General features: G+C 45.4%; 1 protein-coding gene across 2 annotated transcripts in view; it reads right to left on the reverse strand.

The window, feature by feature from the left end:
* The window catches only part of Plxnc1 (plexin C1), a 154,150-nt gene that overhangs the window by 129,912 nt on the left and 7,548 nt on the right, over nucleotides 1–16,690 (reverse strand). For both annotated transcript variants that reach the window (NM_018797.3, XM_030245180.1), the window contains exon 2: nucleotides 1,853–1,993. In NM_018797.3, the coding sequence (NP_061267.1) occupies nucleotides 1,853–1,993 (141 nt within the window). The remainder of the gene's footprint in view (nucleotides 1–1,852; nucleotides 1,994–16,690) is intronic.

Raw genomic sequence — 16,690 nt, forward strand, 5'->3', positions numbered from 1 at the left:
ATTTATAGGCAAGTGTTCCTTCACCTCCAATTCTTCGTGTGACAGTCTGGTAGGCTCAGCTTGGGGAAACAGTGTTCTTGTCAAAACACTTGTCAAAAACATCCCAAATCTGAAGAGATAATTGGTAAGGAGACCCAGGCAAGACGGATAGAAACTTCCTCTGCAGGGTTAATGGGCCTCCTTGGCCTGACCAGGCTAGTATGTCCACAGGCATTCCTGTGTGTCAAGTGTGCAAAGATTGGTGGGTATTTCTCTATCTACCTCTCCTTTCCCCAGGAAATGAAACTAGCTCAAGGAGAAAGATGATCAATGTATATTTAAAAAGAATGTGTATACAAACAAATTCCCTCCCATATGTTACTGGGTTTCCTCCAAAGGAAACAGACTCAATCAAATGCCTACCCAGAACTCGGCATTGTGTCAGGCTGAGGGAATTCATGGCGCCCTTTACAGGAAGCTTAGACTCAAGGTAGGACAAACATGGACCACAGAGGCTAGGTATCAAGGCAAGACATCAATATAAAGTCAAGGAAGGGTGCTGGTGGTGAGTAGCTCAGGAGACGAGGAGAGCAAGACACTTCTGGGGGCTTGGACACCGTCAGAGAGAAGGCAGGACTGGAGCCAATTAGAGAACTCAGTAAAGAATAGAAAGAAGGGGGAAGCCATTTCCGGCTAGGGGTGGGTATGATCAAGTGTGGACACAGGACCACATAGCGGCTCACAAGCTAAGCTGGAGAGAGTCTGTGGGTACAAAGCCATCAGATGAGGAAAGGGTTGGGGTGGTTTTTTTTTTCCTGTCTTGCCTAGTATAATCTCATTTTACATTTAGAGAAATGGAGGCTAAGAGAGGCTAAATGATCCGCCTTAAAGGCACAGCTAGCTGAAGAGGGGCGACGGCTGCGGGGTGTGTGTGTGGGGGGGGTGGCAAACAGGGCTGCCAGTATTCAATTAAGAATCTGAGCTGAGGGTCAACTGAGTGGCTGCTGAGAGAGGGGGTCAAGCAGTGTCACCAGTCTAGGGTGACAGACACTGCGGTTCCTAGCCACGGCTGTTGCTGGAGGCCACGGGAGACACGCCATTCATGCTTGCTAAGGATGCTGACAAGAGGACCGCTGAGTAATTTCAGATGAACCCCTTGGTGGTTCTGATTTGACTTTCTCCTCCTCCTCCTCCCCGCTGCCCCTCCCCCTCTGGGTGAATTAAAAAAAAAAATCTCAGCTTGACCAAGGTTCATCTATACCATGGGGGAAAACAGTCCTATGAGATGAAAGGCCAGGGGAGTCTGGAAGAATTTCAGATCTTTAACCTCTCCCTGGTGTGTACAGGTACAGGGGGCAGAAAACAAACCCCCTCTGTGGGTGGCACAGGGGCTGGAAGGAGGGCACACCTGTTTCTTCTTCTTCTTCTTTTTCTTTTCAAGCCTCTAATCTCGTGTCTCTTTGAAGTTGTGAGAAATAAGGTGATTTGTGAGAACTGAAAGGTTAAACGTCTCAGGAAGGTGAGTCAGGGATGGGGTAGGGGCTGGAGCAGCATTCATCACACCCAGCAGCCGTGAGTAAGGAAGGGGGCACGGTGTGCCTCCTATACAGACAGCAGGCGGCTAGTGCCTCATTGCAGGGTGACAGTGTGAGGTGGCAGGAGCGGAGGGTCTGCGTACAGATTGCTACAATGTTGCTTGGGTCTGTGTACAGATTGCTACAATGTTGCTTTTTCAGAACAAGCAGAGCCATGTTAGGTAGAGTCTTGTGTAGGACTCGGTGGAGCCTGAGGGGAAGTTTACAATAGGTAGGCAGGTACTAAGAGGAGCTTATGAAAACTGGACATCTGATCGAAGAAGCACAGAGAAACCGACCTTCAGTAACTGGCCATCTCCGGTCCCCAAGAACAGAACAGTCCTGTTCATCACCACGGTGCCATAAACAGACGTCAGGTCAGAGTGGATCAGTGTAGACGATGCAATTGGCTGGACCCGTTCAGGCCGATCCCCTTCTTTCTACACAGAAAGGAACAAATAAGGAGGAGAAAAATGATCATTTTCTAACATCAGTGTTTCTCTTTATATTGATGAAGTACCACTCGCAAACCCTTAGGAAGTCTGCATTTCTGAGCCCCAGATACATTCTCTTCAACGGGATCCTTAGGGACAGCCTTCACTGGCCTCATCTGCCAACTCTCCTGGCTTGCCCGAGCCACGGAGAGCGTCGTGCTTAACTGTATATTCACATGTTCTGATTGCCAGCACCGAGCTAGCCATCCATGTCACGTGCCTGGCACAACCCCGTTTGCTCTAAGACACAGAGTTTGCATTATCACCGGAAGAGAAGCCATTTCTGAACTGGGGCTGGGGAGGTAACTGTCCTGTTTGCAGGACTCCGCTGTAGTTCATTTTAGTTAGATATTGGCTTCTGTGACCAGAAACATGAACATGTCCCAAGAGTGACCTCGGACTATCCTATTAGGCAGCAGGGTCCTATCAGTGGGGCAGCAGAGAGCCAGAGAGGAGAGATTCTAAATAGACAAAGTGCAGGGCGAAGCCCAAAGATGAATAAAAAGGGCAGAAGGCAGATGGGACTGTGGATGGTGATAATATGTAGTGACCCAGCTAATGAGGAACAGGGTAGAACTGGGCCCTGAGCTGAGGCTGTTAAAGCGGAAGTGAAAAGCCCAAACCCTCAACCCAAATGCGTTGAAATTGTATGAGGTTTTGAGCACGTGGAATCACATGCTTGCTCCTGCTCAATAAATAAAGCCCCTCCTTAAACCAAGGGCCCAGAGAGTACCAACCATGATATCTTTCCCTTTTTTGTTTAAAAGGAATGAAGGGCCCCAAGCTGCTTCCTGCCTCCAAGACAGGAAGCTGAGTTTGTTACACAAATCTCTGGAAGATAGGGAGCTAAGAGAGAGCCGTTGCCCACTGCAGCTACTGAACACAGTGTGATAGCTCACTTTATCTGCCACAGCCCGATTCCCAACCGTATTACGGTTTTCAAAGGCGCATTTAAATTGCGGCCAATATGAGAGGCAGCAAACTTCAGTGAACATCATAGAGACTCCTGAGATGGGGCCATTTGGGGAGCAGGGAGATGGACATGGGGGTCCAAGACTTATTAACTTCATTATATTATTGCCAACAGTGTTTATGTCTTTCAATTTATGTCTTATTAAATATTCATTATTTTTAAAGCCACCAAGTTTCATTAACATCTAAACTAAATAGATTCATGGACTAAATTGATTTCTGAAGGCTTTAAAAGCGCCATCGATATTTCTTTGTTGATGTTGTCCTGTGAGGAAATGGTAAGTGAGGAGAGTAGCTCCCTCCGATACCCCGGCTTGTTTCAAGGAAGGAATGCCACAGCCTAAGAGAGTGTCTCATTTGCATAAAATGCTATATAGTAAACTCCCTTTGAAGGAGACTTCTGGAATGCCCATTAGACATTTATGTTTTCCTGTGAAAAGACCTTACGTCTCTTGCCATTGGGGAGGTTGAGCAGTTATCCTGTTAAAAGTGAAGTTGAGGAAAAAAGATCTCTGTAGGTCTGAGGACTGGAACAATAGACCTCTGTTTAGATAAGGAAGCCTCGTGATCATGAGCAGAAAAAAAGTTGGATGACCTTTAAACCAAAAAAAAAAAAAAAAAGGAAAAAAGAAAAACAAAACAAAAAACCCCACCCCACAGACACATCACACATCCTGGCTTAAAATAAAACCAGAATTGTCCAAATGTAAGATCATTTATTGTGTTTATTATTTATTGTTTATTTGAGCATCATAGAGAAGCGAAGTCAGAGATTTAGGGCATCATTTCTGAGCTTTGAGAATGCTCTCACACTATCATATTTCTTAATAGAGGACTACACCTCTTATCAACACAAAAGGAATAAGGGCTGTGGATTGTTGATTACCCACAAGTACCGAGTAGGACTGGAGTCTTAGGTCTGGTCTGCGGTAGGAACCAAATAGCCGTTTCTGTTCCAGTTATCCATGGACAGTGCTGGCCTGGGTAGGCTTTGGCTGAGGCTGGGGGAGATAGCCTGCTTGCCAAAGACTCTCCCCAAGTCACATAGGCTGGCCAGAAGCTGGACAGGAACAGGAGGAAAACCATTCCCATTCTCCTTTGACTTCTGACTTCTTCCCAAAAGATGTAGTTTTCAAATAAGCCTGAGACTAATAGCACAGCTACGAATTGCAATCATTCATTATTGTATTACTTGAGAGACTGGTGGGATGGGACAAACCACCCGGGTCTACTCTGCCTTTGAACTCAATTCTCGCTCACCGGATAACCCTGGTGACTTACTGAATCTGAGTTGAGTTGGCTTTCTCTACTGTCTGATAAGGCCAATGTGCCTGACTGTTGGGCTACTTAAGAAGATGACACTCTAAGTCCCTGGTTCTCAACCTGATAGTTGGGAACCCTTTGGGGGTCAAACAACCCTTTTATGGGGGTCACCTAAGACCACACAGCTTTCCAGCACAGATATTTACATTATGATTCATAAGATTAGCAAAACTATAGTTATGGAGTAGCAGTGAAAATAATTTTATGGTTGGGGTAGAGGGGTCACCACAACATAAGGAGCTGTATTAAAGGGCTGCAGCATCAGGGAGGTGGTTTTAAGTGATCATATGAGTAATACTACCTAGCACATGGATATTCTCAGGGTGCTATACGGTGTGTACTTACCACCTTTCCAGACAAAGAGCCCAATACCTGTGTTGAGCCTGGGCCCTGTTATTGTCTAGCTAAGGGACTTTAAATGTATTGTTTCAGCCCTATAACAAGTGGTTCTCAACAGGGGTGGGGATGGGGAATCATATATCAGATATTTTACGATTCATAAGAGTAGCAGAATTACAGTTATGAAGTACCAACTAAATACTTTTGTGGTTGGCAGTCACCAGTACATGAAGCAGTGTAATAAAAGGGTCATAGCATTAGGAAGGTTGAGAACTACTGCTCTATATCGTGGAAGGGTTGGTAATAACATTTCTTCTTCACAGTTGTTAAGTTCTTATAAGGACTAAATGAATTCGTTTGGTAAAATGCCTGACACACAGTTACACACAAGTAAGCTGTACTTGTGGCCACTACCTTATTTAAAAAGGCAAACAGTTGCTACCACACCCAAGACAGCTAGCTGTTCTTCTAAAATTTCCTTCAGATCACAATAACCCAAGCTAGACAGAAGCCATAATTGGTCCAACCAAATGGTGATTCCAGTCACCATTACCAGGCATTTGTCCTCCTATCTCACAGAGAACTATGGCTGTCCATTCCCAGGGCTACTCAGTGAGACTTAAGGAGCTCCCTGGAAGGGTTCCTGGCTATATAGTTTCCTCACTGATAAAACTCTGCAGGTGAGCTGTTGGATCTTTCTCATGCCCTCCCTTGGGATACAGTTACAAGAGGCATAAGATATGCACGTAGAAAAAGGAAGACATTTTGCTTCCACTAAATCCAAGATGGAGGACGAAAACCAGCTCATGGAGATTAGCGCAGGAGAAACACAATGGGCCCTAGGTTCTTGGGGACAGAGTTTTCACTAAGTTAACCACAGTAGCTGCCATGGGATTTCCTGAAAATCACTGTTTAAGGAATAACAACCATAACTTGTTGGATCTAGCAGTGGGCCAGCCAAGAGGCCCTTCGCAGTAGTCAGAACTCTGTGGCTAATTATGAGCCTGGGAGAAAAGAGGAGGGCAGAGGCTTAGACCCCCCAGCAAGCTCCCAGGACCGGTCTGGATGAATGGAAATGGATTCTTTTGTGCTAAAAACACAGAGAAATGGACAGGTCCCTGTGAATGGAGAAAGGAACCCTCAGAATGCTTTTCTTACTCTCATTTTAGCAAAGGGAAAAACAGAAGAAAGAGGGCCTCAGAGAAACCTCCTCACAAACGGGAACTTAATACCTAGGGAGTCAAGCAGAAAAGAGGGGAAATCGTGCAAGCAGCCCCCTGTGTCCAGAAATTATTCTCACTCCTTCCTGCCTCTGGCCTGTCTTCTATTTTGCCCTTCTCTTCCCTTAGGGTGTAATTGCTAATGTTGCTCTCAGCCCATTCTGCCTAGTTTATTATGTGTAATTTCTCTCCGAGTCCCTGCCTCTGCTTGTTCGTCTGTGTGTAACAAGGTTAATGCCTCATAATGATGCTTTTGCCACTTCTGTCTTTCATGACAAAATCCAATCTCGATTCAGCTCTAAGCCCCATCTCCCTCTGGGTTTTCCCGGTTCCCTCAGAGCTGTCCCTCCACTTCTCCTTCCTGCCGCGTCTCACCATAACCACTCGCACGCTTACAGTTTAGCTCTCACTGAGGGGAAACTTCTCTCAGCCAGAGGAAAAAGCACCCTTCTCTCAAATGATGATTAGACTGAGAGGTCTGGACCCAACATGGCAACCTGGGACCAGGCCATCGAGGGTGGGGAACAGGACATGGGCTGATGGACATGTTCCCGTGTGTGTGCATGCATGCAGGCCAGTACATAAGGAGTAGTGAGCATATCTAGTAGTTTGATGGCCATGTCATACTATTTTTGTCTGCAGTGATCACCAGAGCTGTGGTCCACACTGTTCACTGCACAAGTCCAAAGGGAGCACCAGTCATGATTTCTAGGACATGAAAAGGCAGCCTCAGCTTTGCCTCCTAGGTGACCAAAGATGCCATACAAGGTCTACCCAATGAAGTTCCTGCAGTAAGGCACACAGGAAATATCCACAAAGCTGGGCCTCCAGTGCTGGGGACCGAGAGAGAGAGAGAGAGAGAGAGAGAGAGAAAGAGAGAGAGAGAGAGAGAGAGAGAGAGAGAGAGAGAGAGAGAGAGAGTTGAGCTTTTTACTCAAACCCAGTGCTAAGAAGACTCCTGAGGTTGGTTTTTCCTTATAAGACAAAGGCGAATGAATGGCAGCTGGTGCTTATTAATTTCTCGGGTTTATAAAATGCCCTCTTGGGCAGTTCATCTTGTATTCTGTTCCCTTGGGTTACTCTTGTTTTCAAACAGGGTCTCCATCCTTTGCTATTTGTGATTCATCAGGGACCCGGTTAGTAAGACTCTGAATTCCAATTTCTAGTCTCTGACAGTCTGCTTGATTTGGGCAAGTGGGTTTCTTCGGGTCACCACATTGTACAATGGACACATCCCTACCTCGTGCCCCGCCTAGCTCCAGCACTGCCGCGAGACTCAAGTGACATCGTGTGCATGACAATAATTAGGAAGTCATCGTCATCAAGCTAAAGAACTGGAAACAAAACAAACCAAACAAACCAAACAAACCTTTTACTCAAGTTAGAGTGGGACTTCATTAGCTGCTCAGGTTGTCACGTTCTTCCAGTTCTTCTGGAACAGACAGCATCGACTGGGTTCCAGCTAAGTTTATGACATGTATGGGGCCATCCAAGGGGACATTTTCATAGGGATTCAGAGTCATGGGAGGAACCCAAGGTGTGCAGGAGGCTGATGCAGAAGGGGGCTGAGGGAAGAGCTGTGTGACAATGTCTCAGGGGATAGCTCCCCTGCAGAAGACACTTGAAAGAGGCACAGACTTCACATGTCCTTCTATTCCTGCCCTGAGTCGTCCACTTCCTCATCCTACCTGCTGCTAAAGCCCCCTCTCCAAGACCATTCTACTTCCTCCTTCGGGTTTTATGTTCCTGGTTCATACCATCTCTTTTCTTCCCTCTAGGTAATTTCAGCTAAATGTTTTTGAAAAGACAACTTAAATCATTCCCCAAAAGCTATGAATGGTAGGCAGCATGGAAACGGGATCCTCCAGCCTCTTAAACCGAAGGAGGTAGTCCACCAAAATCTGTCCACGAGAAAGCTAATGGTGTTCTGAGTGGAGTCATTTCCATCTTGAGGTATGTCTCTTGGGCCATCTTGGTCTACTCTCCACAAGATGCCAGAAGTGCCCCCTACATGCTGCCGACAAGTGCCAAGTACCTTCCCCAATCTCTCCAAACACACTGATGTCATTGTGTCATGAGAACCACCCCATCCGTGCACGGCTTCAGAGTTCCTGAAAGATGCTGTCTAGGCTTTCTCTCTTGTTACTCTGTTCCTCAACACTAACTCAACACAGTCAACAGGACCACCAGTCAATCCCAGAGATTCTGCTCCCATGACTGGCTCTGTTATCCAAGCCAGATTTTCCAGCATTCTCCAGCCCATCCTCCTCTTCCTCTCCATGGCATCTACCCAGGCTGAGCTCCCAGCACCTCCCTCCTGATCAACTGTTCTCTCACTTAAAACCACAACTTGTCCTCCATCCTGCAGTCAAGGTGGTCTTTAAGACAAGTTAGACCTTCCTCAACAGTCTTCAATGTTGCCCATTACACTCAGAATTATACCCAGAGACCTGAGACCCCACCTGTGCTGGTCCCCTGATGACTGCAGAGACATCCCTTAGCTCTCCTCCTTTAAGCTGCTTTTGCTCCTACAGCAGCTTTCTTTCAGGGATGCATTGCCATCTTTCCACCTCAGGTCTCGCCACACGCTATTTCTTTGCTGCTTCTCCTCCAGTTCCCTGTGGACCGACTCTTTTGGATATTTCAGATTTTAAGCTAACTCTTCAGCAACCCAGGAACTCGTCTCTCCTCATTCCCGGTTCTTACTCTGAATCATAGCAGTCAGCTCATTTCCTTCAGAATACCTATAATTGTTTTAAAAATTGTACTTATTGTCTATCTCCCAGAAGACTCTGAGCTCTACCACAGTTTGTCTTATTCTCTAGTTTGAGAGCAGCCTCCACCTCAGCATCCAGCTTGTAGTAAGATGTCGATAAGTGTTTATTGAATGAATAAATAAACACATAGATCAATGTTTGGATACTTTCAATCAATATCTCATCAGGCAAGTAAGGAACACTGCTAAGTAGGTTTAATCATTACAGAGTTCTTCAACCGAGGCAAGATTTGTCCCTTGTAAACAGTGGGTCTTGGTCTGCGTTGGGGAGCGATAGTAAGTTACTATTCCCCACATTCTCATACCAGGTATCTAAACCTAATCTCATATCCACAGCTTATCAATAACTCACAAGAGACAGCTTCTGATCCATAGATAGCCTAGTAACTGAGTGTACCACTATTTAAAATGTGTCTCTAAATCCATTTGTGGTCATGCACACATTTATTTCCCAGTATCCAAGAGGCTAAGGCAGAAAGATCATGGATTTGAGGCAAACCTGGGTTACATTTCAAGTCTTAAGCTTAGACTGGGCTGTATGGAGACACATGGCCTCATAACAGCAACATACAAGCCGCAACTGTAACAAAATAAAATAATGTGACTCTAAGAACAGAACAAAGTATTTGACACATGCTCTGAACAAAATAAAGAAGCTGTCTCTTCTCATAATTAGAATAACTTAATTCAGGGCTAGGGGAATGGCTTCGTGGGTAAAAGCACTTGCTGATAGGCCTGAGGACCTAAGTTCAATCCCTAGGACCCACATGTGGAAGAAGGGAACTGATTTCTAAAGGTAATCCTCTGGCTCCCACACGTACACCATGCAATGCTCATGCATACACACACAACAACTTCTGGCTCCCACACATACACCATGCAATGCTCATGCATACACACACAACAACTTCTGGCTCCCACATGTGCACCATGCAATGCTTACAAATACACACAACAACAACAACAAAAAATACGATATAAAAATAAAAATTGGGAGGCAGAGGCAGGAGGATTTCTGAGTTCGAAGCCAACCTGGTCTACAAAGTGAGTTCCAGGACAGCCAGGGCTACACAGAGAAACCCTGTCTTAAAAAAAAAATGAGTATTAGAGAGAATGCAAGGGGCAGTTTTTAAGTTTGTGAGTATAGCTAACATTCTTTTTTTTTTTTTTTTTTTTTTTTTTTTTTTTTTTGAGACAGGGTTTCTCTGTATAGCCCTGGCTGTCCTGGAACTCACTTTGTAGTCCAGGCTGGCCTCGAACTCAGAAATCCACCTGCCTCTGCCTCCCGAGTGCTGGGATTAAAGGCGTGCGCCACCACGCCCGGCGCTAACATTCTTTCAACTCTGAAAGTTACTAGTGAAGCTGGGAGGGGTAGAAAGAATTAGAAATTTCAACTCTAAAGTTATAACAAGAGATTAAACTATCAGATTCACAGTCAAGCTCTATTTCTTAGGAGTTGAGAGAATTTAGATAGTCATTTCTCCTCTCTGAATTTTCTTCATCCATCCTTCTACCCACCACCCATACACTCATTCACCTACCTGTCTATCTGCTTACCTATCTATCCATTCATCCAACCATCCACCTACCACTCACCCAACCATCCTTTCACCCAACCAACCATCCATCCACCCATCTACCCACTTATCTATCCATCCACCCATCCATCCATCCATCTATCCACACATCTACCCACTTATCCATCCATCCATATTTCCGTTCATCCACCCATCTACCCACTTTTCCACCATCTACCCACTTATCTATCCATCCATCCATCCACCCATGCATCTACCCATCTACCCACTTATCTACCCACCCACCCACCTACCCAATTATCCATCCATCCAACCATCCATCCATCCATCCATCCATCCATATTTCCATTCATCCATTCACTTGTTGTTGGCTAAATGTCTGCTCTATAAATACATATAAGAGTAAGCTCACAAATATAGGCAAGTAAATCAAGTGGGCTTTGAAACAAAATGAGACACTTTACATTTCACACTATGGTTTCTCAGACGTAAATGAATGAATGGTTCAGAGTGGAAGTTCTACTCATATCCTTAGTTCAGGCCCAGAATTCAAGGAATCCATGGAGCAGGCGAGGAGGCAGGTACATCTTTACTTCAGCTCTAAGTGAAGCAGCATTTCCCCTAATTTTGGATTCAGTCCACAGCAGTATTAAATGAAGCCATGCCTTTGTCACCAAAAGAAATCAGACACTTTCTTATCATTTCATAGTTACTGCGAATATCTCAAAGGATCATTTAAGCTCATCTCTACTTTGAGATTATAGTGGTTGCTGCTGCTAGACCTAGCTGTTCAATGTGTTAAGATATATTACTACACAGTAACATCTTTGTATAGCAATATAATTGGTTTACTTGGCAGCCCAAATTATTTGAGGCATTAAAAATAGGCTTAGGAGCTATGGGTTTCATCAGAGGCCCATGGCACAAGACTCCCATAGGGTTAAGAAAAGAAATATTGCTGAGTATGGGAGCCTGACACAAGACGACACCCGTGGTTACCAGCTGCTTCAGGCTTTCCCCCATCCCGCTGCCTCAGAGAAACACGGGTCAGTACTTGGAATCCAGTTCTTAAAAGGGGTCACAGTGGAAGAGAGGAGCCTTCAGGGGAGGCCACTGAGCAATGATGGAGAACAGCTGGCGTGTTAGATAACACACTTCTTCAGCCAGGCTGGGGGTAGGGAGGCCCTGACAAGAAATTCTGCCTTACTGAGCAGGAAGTCCCCAGAAACACCCTTCCTTTCAGACTGCCTGGCTTTTATTATTCCTGTAAACACAGCCCCATCTTGGAACCCTTTATCTCAGCCCCCTCTTATCACTGTCTTTTCCACTAGATGAGGAGAGCCTTCTTTGCAGTTTGTATAATCATTTGCTAAGGGTTCAATCACTGTGCGTTCGATGGCATCATGGGAAAGAATGGGATGAACTAGCCAGGCCACTCCCCTTGCTATGATTTGAATGTGTCCTCCAAGAGTCCATCTGTCAGTAGCAGAACCCCAATATCCACATGTCATTCATATTTGAAGGTGGGATCCTTTGGAGACTGTTAAGATTAGATGGCATTGGGGCTGGAGAGATGGCTCTTGCAAAAGAAGTAGTAGGTTCAATTCCTAGCACTCACATGGTGGCTCATGCCAATCTGTAACCCCCGTTCCAGGGATCTGATGCCCTCTCCAGGGCCTCCACAGACACTGCACACACACAAAGTACACAGACACATATGCAGACAAAGGACCAATATGAATAAATGAAAATAAATCTTTTCTACAAAAGGATGACATTAGTGGCTTCCTCCACAGAAGGGGGTATTTGAGCTGCACCCACTTTTCTTGCCCGTGTGAAGATATAGCAAGAAAGCCCTCGCTGAATGCCAGGACCATGGCAATAGACTTCCCAATCTCCAGTATCCTGAGCCAAATAAACTTCCACTCTTTATAGCTTGATCTAGGTCTTTCGTTATAGCAAAAGAGAGCAGATTAAAATACCACTCAGGGCACACACAGTCCAAATAGGGCTGTTTGAGCCTAAAAGAGCCTAACATATTCTAAGTTTGGGGGAACAAATTCCTAAAATTTGTCACAATGCCTCTTTTATCATTCTTTCTGGATGTCCCAAAGGCAACCAAAACCCAACAGCAATTAAAGTCATCTTCTAACGGGCTGCCAACACTTTTCAATACCATTCCTTAATGAGCTATCTCATCCCCTCCTTCCTTTCTGTGTTCATGGCCGGAATGCAGTTCAGGTCCTCATTATCCGTCGGCTTATGACAGTAAATAACAGTCCATTTGCATCCTCTCTTCTCACTCTTGGCTAGAAGCAACATCATTTCTGTCCCGGCAATACTGTAAGAGCCTCCTGCAGGCTCTCCTCCTTCCACAGGGCCAGCCATTCCCCACAGGCCAGCCATTACTTAGAAATTCAAATCCAATCATCCTGCTTCCCTTCAAAAAGCTCTCCCAGGCTTTGAGACTAAAATCTAATCTCTTCCCACAGCCTAGGGGGTCCTGTTGGAAGGGCTGCGACTTCGTCCTACAGCCCACTGCCACTCTCCTCTTCACTCCCTCACACCCTTAACTACACTCAAGGTTCTCTTTACACTGACCAGGGTGTCCTCCCATGAGCACTTGCACTGGCCCTCAGGTTTCTTGGCAAAGTAGGCACCCAGCTATGGTGCGCATGCGCAGCGGGGGTGGGGATGGGGTTGTGGCTCTCAGGAAGTCTTGTTTGTCTTCAGAAGAACTTTCCCCACCCCCCCACACCCCCACCTCCCCCTAACAACGCATCACTGTTTTCTCATCTGCGAATTGGGGAATACAAAACGCCTCACTTCGTAAAAGTATGGTAAGGATTAGAGGGATACAGTGCTATATGGCATCTTCTAAAGTTTTAGCTATCGTTTTAATGTAAAAAAAAAATACCTATTTGCTACAAGTTTATTATCTTCCCTATTTAGTGCTGAGAGCGGTGCTTTCACACACGGCTGGCCCCTGAATATAAATAAATACAAGAAATAGCCAATGTGAACCAATGGCTGTCCTTGTAATCAGTTGCTTTACCCACTTTATCGTGAGTGATCTTTCTAGAACACACTGGGGTTGGGTGTGCTTCTAAACCTCTTGCTGCTCCCTAAATCCTCAGTCTTGGTCTTCCCACCAAGCTCAGCAGAAATCCCGAAGATGACGCATGGATGCAGGTGGGGGGTGGGGCAAGCTGTGGGATCTGGGGACTTTGCAACCTGCTTCACCTAGCACCCCTGAACTTGGCAAGGCTCTTTCCTGGAACAGCAGGTCAAAGAGGACCCGCTGTTCTTTTGGAACACACGGAGCTTCTGGGCAAGTGTTTATTTTAAAAAGCAAGGTTTGGAAAGTCTGAAAGTGACCATCCGGGTAAACCTACCCACCTTTGCTTGTCTCATTATGCCCTTCGCCATCTGGTCCTGCACACTCAATTCTGGACACTCCCCAGCCAGGGTAAGTGGCTTGTGGCTCAGAGACTCATTCAACATCCCACTTGCGAGCAAGCTGGATGCTCTCCAGCACTCCCTTGTCTGCCTTCTTCACTAAGCTTCAAGACACCGCTCAAGCGTCCTGCCCCTGCTCTGGAGCCTTCTGGGTCTCCCTCTGCTGATGATGACACCCTTGCTTAGGGCTTCCAAGCCCTTCTGTCATGGCCCCTTCTAGATGGAATAGCAGCCTTGGAGAAGGCTTGCTTTCCTCCCCAACTTTCCAGGAGAGCAGCCATTGGCAAGCCACTACCAGTGGGCCACATCTGGCCTGTATTCGAATAGCCTGTGAGCCAAGAGTAGTTCTTACGTTTTTAAATGATTTGAAATTTAGGGGGAGGGGTGAGAATAATTCATGACAAATAAAAATGAGAAGGAATTCAGGTTTCAGTGTCCATAATATTTCATAGGGCCCTAGCTCTGTGGGCTTATTTATATACCAATCCCTGGCTTCATTCAGAGAACAACATGAGGTCAGTAGCTATGATTAAGAGATTAACCATAATTAAGAGATTAAGAGTAGTTTGCAAAGAGTAAAATGTTAACAACCTGGCTCTTTACAGAAAAGTTTTGAAGTCTGTATAACAGCATGGTTGTTGGGCTAAAAATAGTGCCAAGTTCCCCAACCACTAACTTCTCTGAAGAAAGCACTCCAAGCAATAGTGGAGCAGAGGAACTAATACATTAAACCAGCTACTGTTGAAACTCTAAGCCTTTAACGGGAGTCTCCATTAACACTCCCCACCCCAATCAGGGCTCAGACCCTGCAGAAGAGAAGGCAGAGAGAGTATAAGGACCAGAGGGGATGGAGGCTCTCCGGGGAACATCACCAGGATTGATGCACACACAGACTCACAGAGATGGAGGCAGCATGCACACACAGAGCCTGCACTGCTCTGTGCCACATGGGGTCCTACAGCAGAAAAGAGAAGTGTACCCATGTCCCCATCTCTAGCCCAGAAGCCACCTTCAACTGATAACCGCTTGAAAATGAAAATTTAGCTTCCTCCAAGGCAGTCTTACTCGGGAAACAAACTACTCTTCACGGTAGGCCACATGCCCAGCACTAGATGGCCAATAGAAAATGAGTCCAATGGCATCTTTAGAAGTTCATCTCACAATATTGTGGCAGGGATATATATACACATGTATATATTATATGTAATATAATATATATGTGTAAATGTCTACCTTGTAAGTCCTTTGCTTATTATGGCTCCCAGTTAGTGTTTTTATGGGATTATGGCGAATGAGGAAGGGGTGTGTGTCTCTGCATCTATATCTGTTTCTTGTGCCTTTTTAGGAGGCTCTTTTTCTTCTGTTTGTTTAGTCCTATTCCGATGCATTAGCTCTTGTTTTATCTTATTATACTTTATTTTATCATTATCTCTTAGAAGTCTGTTTTCGAGTGAGAGACAGAAAGATGGTGAACCTGGGTGGCTGGGGAGGTGGGGAGGAACTGAGAGGAATAGAGGGACAGAGATAACTGTAATCCTGATATATTATGGAAGGAGCAGGGGAAAGCTATTTTCAAGTAATGGGGGTTGGGGAGGGGGGAATCAGCTATGGTAACATGAACATTGGCTGTGATGGTTCATATATACTTGGCCCGGGGAGTGGCACTATTAGGAAGTGTGGCCTTGGAGTGTGTCAGTGTGGGTGTGGGCTTTAAGACCCTCATCCTAGCTGCCTGAAAGTCAATATTCGGCTAGCAGCCTTCAGATGAAGATGTAAAACTCTCAGCCTGCATCATGTCTGCCTTGATGATACGGGACTGAACCTCTGAACCTGTAAGCCAGCTCTAATTAAATGCTGTCTTTTAGAAGAGTTGCCTTGGTCATGGTGTCTATTCATAGCAGTAAAACCCTAAGACATCGGCAAATTAGTATTTCATGAAGGTAATATTATAAGAAAATTTGTGAGTATATCAGATCAAACTGATACTTTATTTTATCATTATCTCTTAGAAGTCTGTTTTCGAGTGAGAGACAGAAAGATGGTAGACCTAGGTGGTCCATGTTTGTTGTTCCCCTGGCTCTGGTAAATAAACTAGACCCATGATTCCAACCAATTGTCCCCATGGTGGCTTTGAGGCTTTCCAGTTTTCATGTGCCTACACATATTTAAGGAAGTCATAAGGAAACCTTGAGGGAAGTGAGATGGTGTCATGCTATTATAGATGACATCACACTATTATAGATGATGTCACACTGTTACAGATGAAATCATGCTATTATAGTCAAGGGTTGGTCAGTTTGGCTCCTCTATCATTCTCCTCTGAGGGAATCCAGCCTCAGGGTCTGCTGGGGGCAATCACATGTTTGGAGAGAATAGGAGTAACAGGATTGGGTGAGCACTTAGTAGGCATTTTATGATAAAATACAAGGGAGAAAAATGAGACAATGCCTCCTTCCCAGGCACCACAGTTGGAGCACAATGGAATTCACTTTCTTTTCCTGAAGCATGAATTCAAATCACTTTGAGGCCTGTTTAAAAATACAGACTGAAGGCTGGAGAGATGGCTTAGTAGTTAAGATCCCTGTCTGTCCTTCTAAAGGGCCCAGGTAAGATTCCAGCACACACATGGCAGCTCACAACCACCTGTTAACTCCAGTCCCAAAGGCCCTAACACTGTCTTTTAGCCCACAAGGCCACTGCATGGCATATGGTACGCAGATACACATCCAGACAAAATACCCATACATAGGAAATGAATACAATAAAATAAGGAAACCCAAAAATTGCCTGATGTTTTGTGTGACAAGACTTTTCCTGGAGAAATGTTACACACCTGTCTACTCACCCCAGGGAGACAGCCCATGACAGACCATAGTGCCGATAGCACCAAATTCCAACTTGCTGAACCAACTTGCTGAACCGTGAGCTTTATTGGGGTCACTTACAGGAGCAGAAATGACTCAAAGACAGCTGCATCACCAAAGCCCACCCCAGCATGAGTGACAGCTCACAAAGC

Source organism: Mus musculus, chromosome 10 (assembly GCF_000001635.26).
Source record: "Mus musculus strain C57BL/6J chromosome 10, GRCm38.p6 C57BL/6J".
Classification (NCBI taxonomy): Eukaryota; Metazoa; Chordata; class Mammalia; order Rodentia; family Muridae; genus Mus; species Mus musculus.